General features: G+C 29.8%; 1 protein-coding gene across 1 annotated transcript; it reads right to left on the bottom strand.

Annotated features, from left to right (window-relative positions):
- Positions 1–1,460: 1,460 nt before the first annotated feature.
- Positions 1,461–15,940, bottom strand: LOC117174548 (SH3 domain-binding protein 5 homolog). The gene is made up of 7 exons (XM_033363754.1): positions 15,673–15,940; positions 14,441–14,503; positions 13,786–13,923; positions 8,846–9,007; positions 4,430–4,727; positions 4,176–4,339; positions 1,461–3,160 (listed from the first exon to the last, which is right to left on the bottom strand). The coding sequence occupies exons 1-7, from the start codon at positions 15,718–15,720 to the stop codon at positions 2,147–2,149; spliced, it is 1,887 nt and encodes a 628-aa protein (XP_033219645.1). The 5' UTR covers positions 15,721–15,940; the 3' UTR covers positions 1,461–2,146.
- Between the last annotated feature and the right edge of the window lie 1,972 nt (positions 15,941–17,912).

The raw sequence follows: 17,912 nt of genomic DNA, 5'->3' as shown, positions 1-17,912 counted from the left end.
AATGGTGACTTTAACTCATTCCGAAAAACATTTTTTTCGGATTTCTAGCCACAAATTTTGTTGTGCAGCTCTAAAGATTCCATTTATTTGAGCTTTTTAAGGGTGTCCAGCGATTCTTAGGAATGAAATTCAAAGTCTTTTCCAGGTTTTTTCAGGTCAGGAAGTCAAGTTTTTCCAGGTATCCTTTTTTTATATCTAATAATAAAATAATAGTTTGTTACAAATGTGAAAAATGAGCAATTTCATTTGTTTGTTAGCTAACGATTTTTAAATACAGAAGAACACTAAAGAAATAAATTCTTAATTTTTTGCGAATATATAAGCCTTCTTTGAAATCTTGAACTCTTTCTGATTTTTTGTAAAATATTTCAAATCCTTGAAATCTTTAAAATATTGGTGAAAGATTTCTTTAATATTTGTTTGAGTAATCACTTGTGCTCGTTTGAAATCATTGAAATCCTCTGAAATTTGTTAAAATTTTTTAAACAGTTTAACATCTTTGAAATATTTGCCAAATCTTTCTATTTCGTTTGAAATCATTGAAATATTTGAAATCGATTTAAATCTTTTAAATGTTCTAAAATCTTTTGTGTTCATTTTAAATCATTAAAACACTTTTTAATCTTTGTAAAATCTATTTTACTATAACCTTATTAAAATATTCGAAATCTTTTTAAAGTTTAAAATTTGTTTTCAAATGTTCGAAATCTTTCTGAAATATTTGAAATCTGGTTTACACGCCTTTTTCAATTCTTTGAAATCTTTATGAAACGTTCAAAATCTTTGGGAAATTTTTGTGAAATCTATTGAAATACTTGTTAAATTTTTCTTTCATCTTTGTTGTGAAATCTTTTTTATACATTAAAATCATTGAATTATTTGATACTTCAGTTGAATCTTTTTAAATGTTTTGAAACCTTTTCAAATCGCTTCAAATCTGACATAAACGCCTTTTAAAATCTCTAAAATCCGTGAAATCTATGTAAAATGATTGAAATTCTTTTAAATATTTTGAAACCTCTTAAAATCTTTAGTGATGTTTTGTAAATTGTTTTGTAATCTGGTGTAAACTAAAAAACGACGTAGTGAAACCTTGGAAAAATCGGTTATATGGTCATGGTTCATTCTAATTCGGAAGCGGAATGAACATCGAAATTTCTGCAATGAGTAAAAGATAAATGATATCTTAATAAATCAAAAACTGTCCAATGAAAATATGTCTTCTAAACGAGATGTTTCTTTCATAATAGATTAAAATATTTAAATTACTTTTCGCATTTCAATAAAATAACTGTTTGAAAAGAAAAAAATGTAATTCAACTTTTTTGTGAAAAATTCAAAATTTCCAGGTTTTGAAGGTTAAAAAAATTCAAGGAAAATTCCAGGTTTTCAAGCTCGCTGGACACCCTGATTTACACTCTGCTCTAATATACTTTGCAGCACTCTTTTAATAATTTTTAATGTCATAAGTGTTGCAAGAAGAGCATAAAAAGATTATCAAATAAAACACATATTTATTCAATTTTAAGCAAAAATTCTTTTGAAGAGTGATTAGTACCATACAAATTCTTCAAAAATAGAGAAACCGCTAGTTTTTAAAATACCAACATTTTTGATAATAAAAACTTTTCTATTCAGGAAAAACTTTAGTTTACAGTTTCGACTTTCCACTTTGAATATGTTTTTTTTCGTAGAAATTACAGTTTAAAGATTTACATCACCTCATACCTACAGTATAAACATTAGGAACCATTTAAGCCCTCTAAAGATAGAAGGAAAGTCTTTTACAAACGTACATTTTAACAATAACAAAAAAAAGATACTTGCGAAAGACAGAAGAAATTGTCTGTACAATTTACAACGTACAGAAACTTGGCACTGCAATAATAAAACAAAGCCTTAATCCTCTTACGTTCTAGAAAATATTCTTAAAAAATATCTTTTTCCTCTCTCGAGATTCTGAAAACCAATTCGCTCTTAACGCACCAAAATTAATAATAAATATATCAAGTATCGTTCTCATTAATTACCATCGAAATTGTAGAATAGAACTAATTACCTCTTCCTGGCCGTATCTGTCATGTTCGCTCCGGCAAGTTTAACAACAGAATAATGTATCACAATTTTTAACACACGATTAGGCGCGTTATTTTTTTTCGAGTTCTGGGTTTAGGTCACAGTTGTTATTGTACACCAATTTGTGTCTTGCATTGGCTAATCTCTCTACACTTACAAATTGCAGATTTCTGCTGCTTGAATTTTCAAATAGAGTTTTTAAATTCTGTTTGTGGCCCAAGTCAATCATACTGCAACTTTTGTCCTTGGACATGCCCGACGAGTTGCGAAAAATGGAGAGAAGAGGCAACTCTTTAGAAGGGCAGTTTGGCTTCTTGAAATCCCCGTTTTGGTTGATTTCCTTCTCCACGTCCAAAGATTTGCTCGATTTCGTGCCGTAGAGAAAATTTCGTTTTATCGGTGAAGAGTTCAGACTATGAGTAGTGAAATGATCTTTTTGTACTTTGTTGACATCGAAATGTCGTGGAGATTTTTCAGTTCCAGAATCCACAGAATTATTACGAGGGAGGTCTTTCGAATTTACTTTCTCGTTTCGGGAGTCTTTTTGATTCACCTGACTGGCATCGATCGGAGAATCAAAGCCGTCACAATTCTGGGTTTCGGAACAGTTTCGAGATTCCTTTTCCTCCTTATTTCCATTCGACTTTTTATTGCTTTGCGTTCTGTCGAATTTTGACCTAACAAAAGAAAACTGCCTCATATTTACAGGACTATTGCTTAGTGATTTAGAAATACTATTTTTCAAAGCGTCCTTCGATTTACTAAAAATCGAGTTGATAGGACTCTGGGTCAAGGAGTGCCATCCCTGGTAATTCGTTAAGGAAAATTTTCCAGGTTGCGAATCGACACACTGTTTCACACTGTCGTTCTGATAGTTTTTTGCCGATTTCTCACATTCATTTTGAGTCCCGACTGAAGTCACTTCTTTATCAGTATCAACACAACTGGATTCACCTAAATGTATTTCGTTAAGCTTCTTCATACTGGCCTGTAGTTCTAACTCCCATTGATTTGAAGTCGATTCCATTCCATCGGCTGATCTTCCACCCAAGTTTTCCACTCGTCGCTTTAGTTCAAAAACGTCCTGAAATTAAGAAAAAAATATCTATTTAGAATCTCTATTGCAGGCCTCAGACTCATTTAAAAAGTTTAGAATAGTGCCATGCAATTTTTTAAATATTGAATGGAAGGGTTAAGGATTTTTTACATTTAATTTACACTAAGTATTGCCCATAGAATCGCAATAAATTCTTTCAAATTATTTAAAGCATCCGAAACGCTTTGAAATCGTATAATTTCTTTCGAAATTCTATGAATCCCCTAAATATACTAAAACCACTCAAATCTCTGAAATCCTTTAAAATTTAATTTAATTTATTCCTAGAAATTCTCTAGAAATGCTATGAAATCTTTTAAATTTTTTATACCATAAAAATTCAGCAAAAAGCCGTAAATCGTCTTGAAATCCGTGAAGAATATGTTAAATCCTTTGAAATATCGTAGAACCTCTCTGCAATCTTTAAGATTTTTCTTTAAATTCTTCAAAAATGTTTAATTTCTTTAAAGCTTCTGAGACCCTATAAAATCCATAGATGTCCCTTACAAATTTCATTCCATTTCATTTACTCTCTAAAGTTCTTTAAAAACTCTTCAAAATTCCCTAAAATCCCTTGAAAATTTCCTTTTAATCTTTAAAGTTGTCTTATTTGAAATCGAGTAATAAACCCTAAAATCCTTTGAAATCAATTAAAACTTTAAATCTTTAAAGCCACTGGAGATACTATAATATTGTGTAGTTCTGATGAAATCCCTGGAAATACTTTGAAATTTGCAACATCGCTTAAAATTGTTACATCTTCGGAAATCAGATGAAATTAAATTTTTTTTTTTGAAATCCCTTGATATTTTTTGAAGTCCATCATAATTTTAAAATACTCTGAATGCTTTGGAAGTTTATGAAACCCTGTTTAAAGGCAAAGTGAACAAATAGCTGCATTAAAGAGAAATTTGATAAATAGTAGCATCATATTGAAGAAAAAATGAGAAATGTTTTTAAAGAAAAAATTAATTTTTAGGAAAGGAAGAAGAAATAATCTCACATCAAAATCTTGTTCTCGATCATCCATATCAGGTTCGCTACTCGCTACCGAATGTATTCTACTAATCGTGACTTTGTTTAATTCAGCCTGATAGTTCAAACTATCATCTGGACTGATAAGTTCTGCTCCAACTCCGGGTTCTCGTGGTCCATTAGCGACAATATCTAAAAATAAAAAAATAGAATTTTTTATTCTCTCATAAGTCATTTTGAAGTTTCAAATTTAAAAGTCAACTAGAAAAAAAAAGAATCTACCATAATCTCTTCTTCGTTCGTGAATCTGGTTACTGATTTCTTCCAGAGTCCGTAAACTACAGGCGTAAGCGCGTTTTCTTTCTTTGACTTTTTTCTGCAAAAATTCGACTCTTTCCTTTTGAGTTGCCATCATTTGCTCGCACTGAGTTCTCATTTCGAAATAGAGTCGAGCCTTGATTATCGAGCGACGATTCTTTTCTTCCAACTCTTGAACCTTTTTTTCTGCGTCGTGGAAAAGCATAGCTCGCCTGTGATGCTCCCTTGCACAGGCAGCTTTTTGGTTCTCGGCATCCGTCACCTGCAATGAAGGAAACCCCGTTCAAATTTATAACGAGATTATTAATACTGACGCATTTTTATGAGGAAATATTTTATGAGAGCAATGAATTTGTCATTGCTTACGCCTGTAAACTTTGATATGTTCATAGTTTATAAAAGCGCTGTGCGTAAACTGATTATGGTGTTGCAAAACTTGATTTTGTGCACTTCTATGAACCTCGGAACGTCAATCAAATGTCGTAAATATAACATAATCCTGATTTGAAATGTCCTCGACTGTTATGGGTTTACAGTGTATCCATAACAGTTTTTATCACTTTACGAGCAAATATAGCTGTTAAAATTTTAATCAATGAAATTAAAACAATGAATGTAAATTTCGATACTTTAATGGACAAAAACGTGACACTGCTTTTAAAGGTTACTTAGAACTTCTTCAGATTCAGTAAATGTAGACATGAAATTGAATTAGTACAATGCTGCCCTACAACGGAGAAACATAGTTAAGCGACATTTTTTTTCAAAAAATGAGATTTTTATGTCAGTAGAATCGAGAGAGCAAGCTGCGCCTGACTACCATGGTTAACATTATAATTTTTATTTATTTTTTATAACGAAAACTGAATGTTTCAAATTCCGAATATTGAGCAAATTGACCAAATAAATATCTTCGTTCAATTCTGAAAGCAACTTCATAACTTTTTAGTTTGGACAGCAGAATAGGGCTGTTGCATGCATATTAGACAATATAGTTCTTAAATGATACATAAAATTCTACAAATTTAAGTAGATTAAATATTTTTTGAATAGTTAATTTATGAGATTTTTTTAAGCATCGAAAGACCTTTCCAAACAACTGGGTGACTTTGAAATGACATGCTGTGGCTCAATTGACTAATCAAGTATCTAGCTGACAGCTTGCAAAAAAGTTGTGACTATCCACATCTCGACTTGTGGCACATTCGCACATTAAAATTTTTCATATCCAGGTTTTAGTGCAATTCCAGTCATTTAAATCACCTTAAGGCCCATCCTTATACTTTCTGCACACGTTCTTAATAATAAACGTTGAAGTAAGTTATGTTTACTGTTTAAACAGTTTGCACTAGCAGCCGTATTAATTCCCTGATCAGCCGCGTTACACAGACGAATGTCTACTTTCGACGCTGGCCCGATTAGCATGCCTCATTTATCTATACAAATTTTTTAAATACACTTTATAAACATTAAACAGAATATTCAAATTATTGTTTATAAACTTTACATAAGTAATGACATTTAATTTTTAGTGCTCTTTTAGTTTCACTAAAAAAAATTTTTCAACACAACAGCCTGGTTGTAAGGAATCCATTGTTTGGAACATGAAACAATTATTTTGTAAAGAAGATTTTAAATTTGGAAAGGATACAATAATCGAAAGTTATGGAAAAATGATTTGCTACTTTTTGCCTTATTTTTCTTTAAATCTTAGGCGTTCTGCTAAGTTATTTTAGGTAACAAAATCTGAAAATAACTCATTTCCTTGCACCTGTTTGTTTTATACCTGAAGTACATACATACATTTTTTAATTGCTATAGTTAGCTTGAAACTAAATAATTGAGACACAGGATTCAATTATTCTGCATACTATTTTTCGCCTGAAGTGTCGTCGCCTAAATTCAAGCGGCAAGAGATATCCTCACTTTCAAGAGTCGAAATTTATAAGGAGCTATTTGAACCCGGATCCTCAAGAGCGTATTTTGTTAAATTTTTGGATATTTATAAATTATTTCCTCACCAAGAATAGGTTTGTTTAATTTTGTTGCTATTGGGGTTATTCTCAGGATGTATTGCAAGTTAAAGATTACGTTTATATTTTCATGAAAAATGTTCAGGCACCATTTCAGAGTAAAAATTTGATTGAAACTATAGAGGTCAAAAAAGAATTCAAAAGAATTGCTTCTTATTTTGTAGAATTTCAGGTTCATTCTTGAATAGGGAATGGTGGTCGATCATTTCTCCATCTCGTTCCCAAAATTAGAAATAGAAAGAGTGGGTAGAAGTTCAAATGTGCATTTTAATTTTGGCATGGTAAAAATAAATCTTTATTCAAAACAAAAGCGTTTCAGGAATTTCGATCTTATTGGGAATGGTTACTTTGAGGTACGCCACCTGGTGGCAACAACCCCAAATATAAAGAATAGGTACAATTTTAAAGATACATTTTAATTTAGATGGAATTTACATATTATACAGTGAAAAAACACATTTTTTGACCGAAATATTTGTCTAAAAAAAAAAACAAAAAATTATTGTACTATTTGATTTTCCACAGATTATAAACTTAAATGGATTTAGTTTCAAGCGAAAATGAACTCAAAGTAAATTTTTATTAATTTATACATGAAATATTTACTATTTAAAAATCTGATCTCAAAATTAGGTTAGATTTTCTATTTAAATTCCAATCGTCTCTTATTCGTATACTTTGTATAATTTGGATCAAATTGGTCGCTACGTACATTAATTAAAGGTTATTTAAGCTTTGCATGCATTAAAACTTGAGATAAAAATGTGTTTTTCACTGTATAAGATGAAAGTTCTATCTAAAACTATTAGTTTTTGATGAAGAATTGTTTTTAGTATTCAATTATTGTTTTATACTTCACAAAACATTTTCATGCAAAAATTAAAATAACTCTTTAAAATTGTACCCACACTCTCTAGTTCCAGTTTTCAGCACCAAATGACGAAATCGTAGAACACCATGCCCAATACAGTCAAAAAACACATTCTTGTCAAAAATGTTTTTCTAACAAACAAAAAAAACAAAAAAATCAACAATTATTTCACTCTGTCATGTAAGTTTCAATGATTTGTAAGCTTAAATGTACTTCAATATTAATGCGTGTAGTGAAAAATTTGATCGAGATTATACAAAGAATATGAATAGTGGACAATTGAAATACGAATTGTGACTTAACTTTTAGGTCAGATTTTTTAATTAGTGAATATTTCATGCATAAATTTATGAAAGTTTATTTTGAGGTAATGTTTGCTTTGAAATAAGTTCATTTAGGCTTATAATGTGTTGAAATTTCCAATAAATATTACAATAATTGTTTTGTTTACTGTATAAGTTTTAGATTCCATCTGAGACACTCTGTTTTTGATGAACACTTACTTTTAGTATGCCATAATTACTCTAAACTCCACAGAAGAAATCGTAAAAACATTTTCATGCAAGAATTAAAATGCATCTTTAAAATGCTACCCAATCACCCAGGTTCTGATTTGTTGCAGCAGGTGGCGTATAGCAGTTTAATCATATTTGAAATAAAAGTGAAGCAGTTTCAGGAACTGAAGGATAGTTTTTCTTCACTAAAAGGAAAAAAGTTAGGGACTTTGTTCAAACAATTCAAAAATTTTAATTTCGAATGGTTACCCTAATCTTTAATTTGTGATGCTTGACCAATGCTAACGTGGGTCTAATGAGTTTACACATTCTCTGACGGTTCCGTCAAAATTAGGAATAATTTCTGGAGCATACAACGGTCATCTGTTTAATTGAGGTCTAAGACCTTGTGCTGAGTGATGTTATGCGCTCACATTAACATATACATGCCAATTCTGCGTTAATGAAGGCAGATACGCGAGCGTCAATATAAAGCAGTTGATTAGCATTTGTAGACAATACAGGGTGCCGATTGATCTATTGACCGAAGGTAGTTATAATTGACATATGGATATGATCTTCTGCGTACACGAGTATTGATTTTAGATTTACGTTCGACCTCATTTACATAGAATGCTATTTTATTCAATAAATCCATAAATTTGCAAATAATATCAGAAACTTTGTAATTCCCCTGGCTTTAGAAAACTACTTATTTTTTAATAAGCCTAACGTATCAACCTGGTCTTTTCTTGTCTTTCCCTACGATAAAATAATTTTAAAATTTAAAGATATTAAAGAAGAACAAATAAGATGATATTAAAATAAGGAATGAAAATATTTCATAAAATGTTCTTCAAGAGATCAGAATTACCTTGGAAAATATTGTCATACTTTATTAATAGAGAGATGACTGAAGAAGAGGCTGATCCAGTCATTGTTTTGATAATCAAGGACTATTCGAAACGTGTTATTTACTTACTTTGATGGTTGCGTGGTTTAACATATCCTGCCATGCTTGATCAAAGTTCCACTGGTGTTGATTAGCCATAAACCGAGCTTCTGCCAGTGCAACAGTTTCTTTTGCGGCTGCATGAATTTCACTGGCTCTTTGAAATAATTGGGCTTGCTGCTGACATTGTATCTAAAAATAAAGAATAACAATGTTTAACTTCTATAAATTTATGGGTGCAAAAAAAAATTCAAAAAGTTGACAATATCATGTCGCTGGAATATCATGCGTTTGTATTTGAAGGAATAATTTTCTTAATTACAGAATTGTATTAGGCGATTTTTTTAACAATACCTTAAGCTGAAGGAGTCAGTACAACATCTTATCGACCTTTTTCAAGATTTTTATTTTCGTAGTAACATTTAATTTATTTATTCAAACTTTTTATATTCAAAAGATGACATTAAAAACTAATATAGCCGTTTTTAAATATTTTTTAATGAAAAATCTCGTTGGTATGGCTGCCTAAAGCAAGCTCTGCTTGAAACTGGTTGACACGATAGTTCTACTTTGAAGTATCCGAAATGAAAAAATTACCGAGATTAGTAGAGTATACTTGTCCCTGTGGTATATAGTATGATTATTTGCACCCGACAAAGAAAAGGGCGGATTTGTAAAATTGTCAATTTTTTAAACGTTAATTATTTTAAAAACAGGGTTAAATATTAATCGATAACTATAAATCTAGTAAATTCTATAGCTATGAATGTGTAGAATAAGCTCTACAAATTTCAGCTCAATCGGTTCAATACTTTTTTCTGAAAGATGTCAACCAGGTTAAAAACATTGTTTCGAGAAAAACGCGTTCAAAGTTTATACGTATATCCATTTATACACTTTATATCTGTTTATACGTACATCACAAATATACGTAGAAGAGCCGAAGAAGCAGATGTATAGCAATTATACGTTCCACACGCCAAATGGGCGCTTAGAGCGCTCGAGACTCTTAAGTTGATTTACATTTTTCAACCTGTTCTCGAACGTTCTTAGCAAAATAATCATTTTTATAGCATTTCTACACATATTTACTAAAAGAATCTGTACTTTTTAGAAAGTTGATTTCTTGAAAAAAAGATGTATGTCATACGGCAACAACACAGATTTTCATTAATGCTATGGACCAAACTTTTAATTATCTTATTTAAATTTAACGATGATTGAAGACTTCTGATTGTACTTGAGGATGACAAAATTGAATTACACTCTAAGTGTCGTTATTTTGCCAAAATAACCAATTTCGAAGCCCGAAAAAGATCGTACAGCTAATCAGTGTCATCCGGTAACACGGGATTGTTATCAAAAGAAGCATATTTTTGAAATGAGTTTATAAAGAAAATATCAATAAAAAAATGTACCTCTAATCTGTGTAACAGTTAATTGAACACATTAAAATAATGAAATTTTTAATACAAAACTTATTGTTATCCCTTAGCATAAAAGTTATTTGTATAGAGTGAATAAACATAAAACAATTACACTAATTGATGTTTTATTGCTTTTTTGTTATATAATTAACATCCAATACCGAAAATATGTATTATTATGATAATCAAAACATTGTGTTTATTTAACACAAGCAAATTGTAAGTACAAACTCAGAGAGCGTCATAAAAAAATACACCCAACTCCCGGTTTAGCAACAGTGTCGGGCGTTACCTGCAAGTAACCTTGTTACTAAATCGGGGAAATCGAAACGTAAACAGTCAGGGCCATTAGCACCGTTTGCAATTGGATCGTTTCCAATTTACGCATAAATGGTTCAGTCAGCCTTCGCTGTTTACATTTCGATTCCTCTGATTTAGCAGCAAGGCTATCTGCAGACAAAACCCGACACTGCAGTTAAACCGAGAGTATGATGTACATAATATTGCGCAATCGCCACAGGTGAGTCCCCGCGCACTGCACCTTTCAACTACGCGGCTGGTGTTTTGCATGCAAAAGTCGCAACTGCCTATCGCATCGAACTGAAAACTGCGTGGATCAGCAATTATTCTAGGAACTACTAAGCCGGGAATTACAAAACCGCGGCTCTGGTGTAATTCAGGGTGGTCGTATTAATCACATATAAAAAGTCCAGGTTATTGCACGATTCACAAACATTTTTCACGGTCGACAAAATTAAGAAATTCGAACTCTATAGCCAAACATTTTTCCATTTAAAGTAATAAAAACTAAGCTGTAAATAATTTTAAGCAATTCCACGCAACAAATATTAAAAATTGAACGATTACATGTTTGTTATAAAATTAACACTTTAAATTAAGAGATAAATTATTAGGCCGTGGGCTATTTGCACAAACATTACGTTACGAATAACCGGATTTTGTCGGTATACGTAACACTGCGTTTAAATTATTTTAAATCATTTCAGACTTTTTCAATAGCTCTACAATACGATTTTTTTCTAGAAAATGCATCAATTTTACTTGTAAATTAAATTATTTTTAAATTGAACAATTAAACTTGTAATTTTCAAAGTTATGTCTTTTGTTTAGTTTTGAATATTTGGTATAATTATTGATTTTACATAAACAATGAAATATTTCTAAATATTAGGCAATTCATATTTTTCTTAATTAAAATTAAGATTTTTTAAATTTTAGACTAAAATAATATTTTTAATTAAAAAAGGCCTTCAAGAGCATGTGATACTTACAATTTCTCCGGCCTTTTTTTCCACAAAAATGAAAAATTTTAAATATAAAATATCATAAAGGACGTCCCCAGATTCTTTTTTTCAGGGATAATAACAAAAAAATTTATTGTACTAAATAAAAATTGTATGCATATGCATTATTTTGAGGTTTTGTCGTTTTTCATCTCTGCCTTTCCGATAATCTGGAAATTAGTTATGAAATAAACTTTTTTGATTGGCTGCAAACAAGGTTAGTTCCGGGAGATTAGTTGCTATGTTTATTTGTAAGTCCAAAGTTTCCGGCCAAAAATATTGTATAGTTTGGAAGTAACGCTCGGGCAAAGAATTGTAACACACATAACCTCGAAATATTCACGTACGTTGTAGGGTTGTAAAATTTCATGAAACTTTGGTTCAATGAAAAGTTTCATGAAACTTTCAAGGTCTCGTGAAACATTGCAATCTTTCAAAGACGGTAGCGGGAAAATTCAAACCGCATATAATAAGAAGTGAAAATCAATTCACATTTTCTCAAGTAATTGTTGATTAAATAATTAATTAACTAATGTCTAAAACTGGTCAAATCGACAATTTTCTAAGTATCACATGCCCTTAAGTATAAATATATTATTTTGAAGTTATTTTAAACTTGAAAATAGTTTATAAGCTTTTAATCGGTTGCTTAAATTTGTTTAACTACTAAGAATTTCCAATTGAAACATCTTAATTTTTAAAGCTTAAGTCCGGAAGTTATTAATTTTTTTTTAATGATTCCGAATCTTCTTGTAAAAACAATTATTATTCACTTGTTAATCCATATAGTATAGTTCAATTTTAAAAATTATAATTTAAATTGACAATTTAACAACTAAAAAGGTGTTTTTTAATCAAAAATTGTAGATTTGAGACGCTACTAGTTTTTAATTTGCTATGTCTTTAAATATGCATTTTAAAGTTCTATAAATGAAAAATAGACACTTAAAAATAAAAATTGGAAAATTTTTAAGAGAAAGATTTTTTAATTACGCATTGAAAACTAAACGATATATTTGAAAAAGATGAAAATTCAACTAATTACTTTTAAAAACGTTTAAAATTAAACTTGGATTTTTTTCCTAAAAATTGGTAAAATTCCCGGTCAAAAAATAAATTCACTGTCATTTCGCGTTCTCATAAAAATCCCTTTTTCCCAGTCGACCGGCCTCCCTGGTAATTGTATTCTAATAATACAGAAGTCGCATGCACTTTCTTAATCGGTTCATTTAAAAGTTTATGACCTAAACAGCTGATAAAAGCGCCTTTTAAACATTATCATTATTTATAGCTTATTTAAAATTGGTTGAAAATGCCAATAATAGAAAATATTTAAAGCAAATATTAGTTTATTTAAACTCAAAATAAATTCAAGTAAGTTTAACGTCCTCTTCAAAATGCAACAATTACTTTCCGTATGTAGGACATATGAAAATGATGTATTATTTGTTTAATTAATTGTATTATATAAAAAAAAAACATAATGAAATTATAATTATAATATTTTACTCGCAAATGAAATGTAATTGTTATCTTGACTTATAAAATATCGTAAATGGTTTGTATCAAAATATTGCCATTAAATAAAAAATTGTAATTATGAAATACGAGCGTACGTCTCTCTCTCTCTCTCGCTAATAATTGTTTGTACACTTACTGTAATTAATATGAAAAGAAACCAAATTTTTTGTTGATCTAGAAGCTTTTTTTAAAATATAAAATCGAATAATTCCGAATAACATACGCCTCGTAGTTTGTGTAAAAATATTTACATTTTACAAGGACCATAGCACCAAAGCAAATAAAAAATAAGAGACGGGGTAATTTTTTCAGGAAAAAAGGAAAAAATAAGGGAAAAATTAAACACTTATTTTTACATGTAGAAAGGAAGAAACAATATTTTTTAAAGAAATGTAAATTTAAAACGGCCAAATAAATATTCGTGCACATTTTGTGGTCAGATTTAAAAATATAATTTAAGACTTCTCAACATTTCTGCACATTACATTCTTTAAGTTAGACAAAAGTTAAACTTTCGCTACATGCGTTAACATATTTTAGTTCAGAATAGAATAATTTTGTACATGTTAAATGAACCATATGTTTTTTAAAGTTCTTACGCACATTTAGTAACTTAAAGAGAAAAGGGGAATTGGAAAACCTCTATTTGTTCTGTAATATAAAGACTTTTAAGCCTGTGTTAATAATTTTGTTAATTAAAAATAAATTCGATTCTTACTCGAGCTTGTTGCGCGACTTCCAAAGCTTCGTAGTAACATCTTGCTTTGTCAATGCAGCTGCCACCAATTTTATTAGCTATTTCTTTTAATCTTCTTGTGGATTCAGAGAGCAGTTGTCGAAATGCCGTATGCGCTTCCTAAAATATTTATTTATAATTTTTTTTCAAGCTTTAATTAATATGAAATGTAAGGCTGAATCTAGTTGTCTTGAAAAATGGGTGGGTTGGAAAAGGGGATGGACTAGTCGTCCCCAAATGTAGGGACGACACACATCGTAAATGTAGCATGAAAATGTTTAAAGAAAAATATTTCTATTTCAAAATACCAAATTTTCGGAATTTGTAGTGACAAACAAAATTAGAAAATTAATAAATGTGGAATTATGGTAAGATTATATTTCAATTCTGGTTCGATGTACATTCAATTGGAAATTAAGAATATTTTATTAGCTTGGTAACAGTATGCAGAGAAGCAGTGAAAGAGAATCATTGGGATCGTGATATAAAAAACGCGGCAATTATAACTGATTGCAGACATCCTCCTCCTGTATTGCATTCACAGACAAAATGATAGTTCAGTAGAGGGTAGGAAGCAAGAAAAGAGCCTATCCGTTATTTTTAGATTTAGAACTGAAACTCAGGCAATGATACTCACATCTAGCTCGATCTCTAGTTTATTAATATCATCTGTTGCATTGTTTAAATTTTCTAACTCGATCTGAAACATAAATTTTCTACATAAAAGATCAATATATTTCAATGAAAGTCATGAATATTATCGGATTAATATCGTGGAATACAAAAATGATACAATTCTGAAGTAGTTGATACCAATTACTTTATATCGGGCTACTCAATTCGATTCACAATTTTTAATTAATTATTATTTAAATTGCAAGCACTTTAAGCTTTAAGTCTTTATAATTCTAAGATATTTTTAAGTTAAATTGTTTACAGAAAAAAAGAGAAAAATGTAAAAAAATTCTTCTTTCTTGAATATGAAAGAAAATGAAATAAAAATGAAAAAATAATTTTTCTTTTAAATTCTATGTGAAAAGAATTTATAATTATAACTATTATTTAAAATATCCTTTGAAATTACATCTCTTATAAAAGTATATTTTTTAATTGCGTGCAATGTATGTAAAACATGTAAATAATTAAAAATTTGTGCAAGGTGAGAACTGTGAAAATAGTAAACTAACGTTAGCGTTCAATGACCTTCTCCTATACAAAAATGATGGGGTAAGCAGGTTCAAGTGTGGCTTCTACATTGCTGCTGAAATTCATCACATTAAATTCAAAATAAAATAAAACTATTGCTAATATTCACAGCTGAAAATGTAAAAGGAAAGTAAATTGAAATAAAATTTTGTTCACTGAAATTGTTTCGTTTTCAATATTAAGTATATTTGACTGAAGAACTTTCAACAATAATATAAGAAACAATTGTCATAATTGGCATAACTTTCATTTGGAGATAAACCTCATAACCATGAATTTAATAATTAAAATAAATATTTGTTGAATGTTGTTATCAAACATTTTTTTCTTGAAATGCTACGTCACCTAGAGATATATAATTAGCCTTTAAAACAAGTGTTTTGCTATAGGAACTTGTAAAATGATTATTCGGATGGGTTGTCATTGGATAAGGAAGGGTGACATAACTGTCAAAGTAAACTTCGTGGGGACGAATTTGTAAATAAAGTGGGACAAGGTGTCAGGACGTGTCAGCTAGATGTAATAACGCCTGCGAATGAAATGCCAAACACACATAACCTACAGGACACTTTTGGCACAACAAAAATAAACAATGATAAAGTATCAAGGATTGCACTTGTGTGGCTCTGAGATAATTAACACGAAAAAATTAGGTTAATTTACCTGAATGCGGGGATCCAGAGGCCCATCGGCGTCGTCCACAACGTTCATACTTTGTTTCCTGCGACATTTAATCACGTCACATCATCTTAAACAATACATGTCTTTACACATTATTTCACTAAGTCTGGTTTGTTTCTACGTATTTGTATATTGAGGTACGACCCGCACTATGTTCTACTTTTAGTTTATTTTACGTTTCGGACATTTTCAGAGCAGATTTGACGCGCCTGTCGAGGATGAGCCGACGCCATTTTGTAATCATGCGTCAACGCGCACGACGCATACGTCAACGGTCGCGTGAGTTCAGGTTAGGTCGGGCGTGATCTTGTATTTTGCTTGTATGTTCATTGTTTATATTATTTTGTATGAATATTTATCATATACAAATGCTTTGTCATTATTTATGATTTCCAGTTGGCACTTCGCGATGTAAAATATATACACGCTGGGAAAAGAAAATTGATGTATTTAGTTCGGATTAATAATAAGAAATTTCAGTACAATTATGACAGAGAGAAAGAAAGTGCGTAAACACAAAATGCAGCTTAATGCAGCCGGTCACACAAAAAAAACCTCAACTGGTATTTTTTTTAACTTTTTTGTCTGACGGGTTCCAGTAATTTATGTGTCATATATTTGGCAGTCATCTACAATTCTCTAATATTTTAATTCTTTTAAATATTGTTTTCATTTTATTTGATTAATTTCTCTTGAATTCTGAATCTTGGTATGTCTGATTGTTTTTATGTTGATTCCGTTTTTTTATCATACATACTAAATATAAAAAATGTTTCTATATTTATTTAAAAACATTAACGACGATTATAATATCAAATATAGATCCTATTAAGCATTAACCGATCCAGGAAACAGCCAGTTTTTGAGTTCGATTAAATGATACATGCACTTGGCGTAGAAAGATAAGAGTGATTCATATCGCAAACATAATGAGTAAAGAATGTTGTAAAAAAATTACAACACCAACCTGTAATCAAAGAATAAGAACATCAGACATTTTTTTTGAAATTCAAATTTTACCTCCAATTCAAAATAAATGGCAAATAACTATTAACTTTTTAATAACGTGATATTTTTTTATGATATAACGTGATATTTTTGAGATATAAAAATTCTATTTACTATGGCCAATCGTAGTACTCGAAAATACGAACAATTTATCCTCACGACTTTTATCGATAAAAATAAAATGATCAGAGTTAGAGCATTTGCAAAGTTAAAAAAATCAAACGAAAACAAATCTTTAGGCCAAACAACGCACGATTTGAAAAAAGTAAAGAGAAGAGAAACGTTGATTTTTAAAAGCCCTACAAGATCATCAAAACAACCTTTTTGAATTTTCTTGAAAAATCGGAAATTCAAATTTTGATCGCACAAAGAATAATGAAAAATAAAAAATTCTATTTTGTGGGCAAACTATGTAGCCAAAAAGGTAATAAAAATGGTTGATAATCACTTCATGATAGGACGCGTAACTTTTGCTGTATTAAAAAACAACATAAAAAATAAAAAAATAAAATTGTTGGATAAACAAAAAAAGCTGTGAAAAAATAAGTAGTCAAAAGTTGTTCACCCAAAAAAAGACCTACACATTTGCTTTGGATAATTTTTTGATAGGACGCATAGTTTTCATTTTAATTGTTAAATATAACATTAAAAATAAAAAATGAAATTTTTGGAAAAGCGACGCAAGATACGAAAAAAATTATTTAAACAAAGTTGTACACACAAGAATGATCTATAATTTGTTTTGGATCTTTTTTATGACGTAACGCGTAGTTTTGGTTTTATTCGTCAAAAATTACATTAAAAATAAAAAATTTAATTTGTTGAAAAACAGCACATGGTACGGCAAAAAATTAATGGATAAAAGTTATTCACCCAAAAAGGATCTACACATTTTTTATCAATAATTTATATATATGCATGTATGTTTGAATGTGTGTATGTATGTATGTATGTTGTATGTATGTATGCATGCATATATGTATGTATGTATGTATGTATGTATGTAGGACGTAAAGATTTTCTTCTAATCGTAAAAATTTTTATTAAAAGATAAAAATAAATTTTTAGAAAAACGACACACGGCAAAAAAATGAAAGGACAAAAGTAGTGTAACCAAAAAAGTTCTACAAATTATCTACAAATTTTCTTAGAAAAACTTAACTCTAGGATGCGTATTTTTAGTTTAAATCTTAAAAAATAACTTTGAAAATAAA

The sequence above is a fragment of the Belonocnema kinseyi genome, chromosome 6 (genome assembly GCF_010883055.1).
Source record: "Belonocnema kinseyi isolate 2016_QV_RU_SX_M_011 chromosome 6, B_treatae_v1, whole genome shotgun sequence".
NCBI lineage: Eukaryota > Metazoa > Arthropoda > Insecta > Hymenoptera > Cynipidae > Belonocnema > Belonocnema kinseyi.
Note: the sequence above shows the minus strand (reverse complement) of the source record. Positions and strands in the feature narration are given on the sequence as shown.

Bases quoted from the DNA above. Each gene is read 5' to 3' on its own strand.
- LOC117174548 (XM_033363754.1), bottom strand. From the start codon at position 15,720: ATGAACGTTGTGGACGACGCCGATGGGCCTCTGGATCCCCGCATTCAG. The intron at 14,504-15,672 runs GTAAATTAACCT...TTTATGTTTCAG, and splicing joins CTCTGGATCCCCGCATTCAG to ATCGAGTTAGAAAATTTAAA. The intron at 4,340-4,429 runs GTAGATTCTTTT...TTTTATTTTTAG, and splicing joins CGAACGAAGAAGAGATTATG to ATATTGTCGCTAATGGACCA.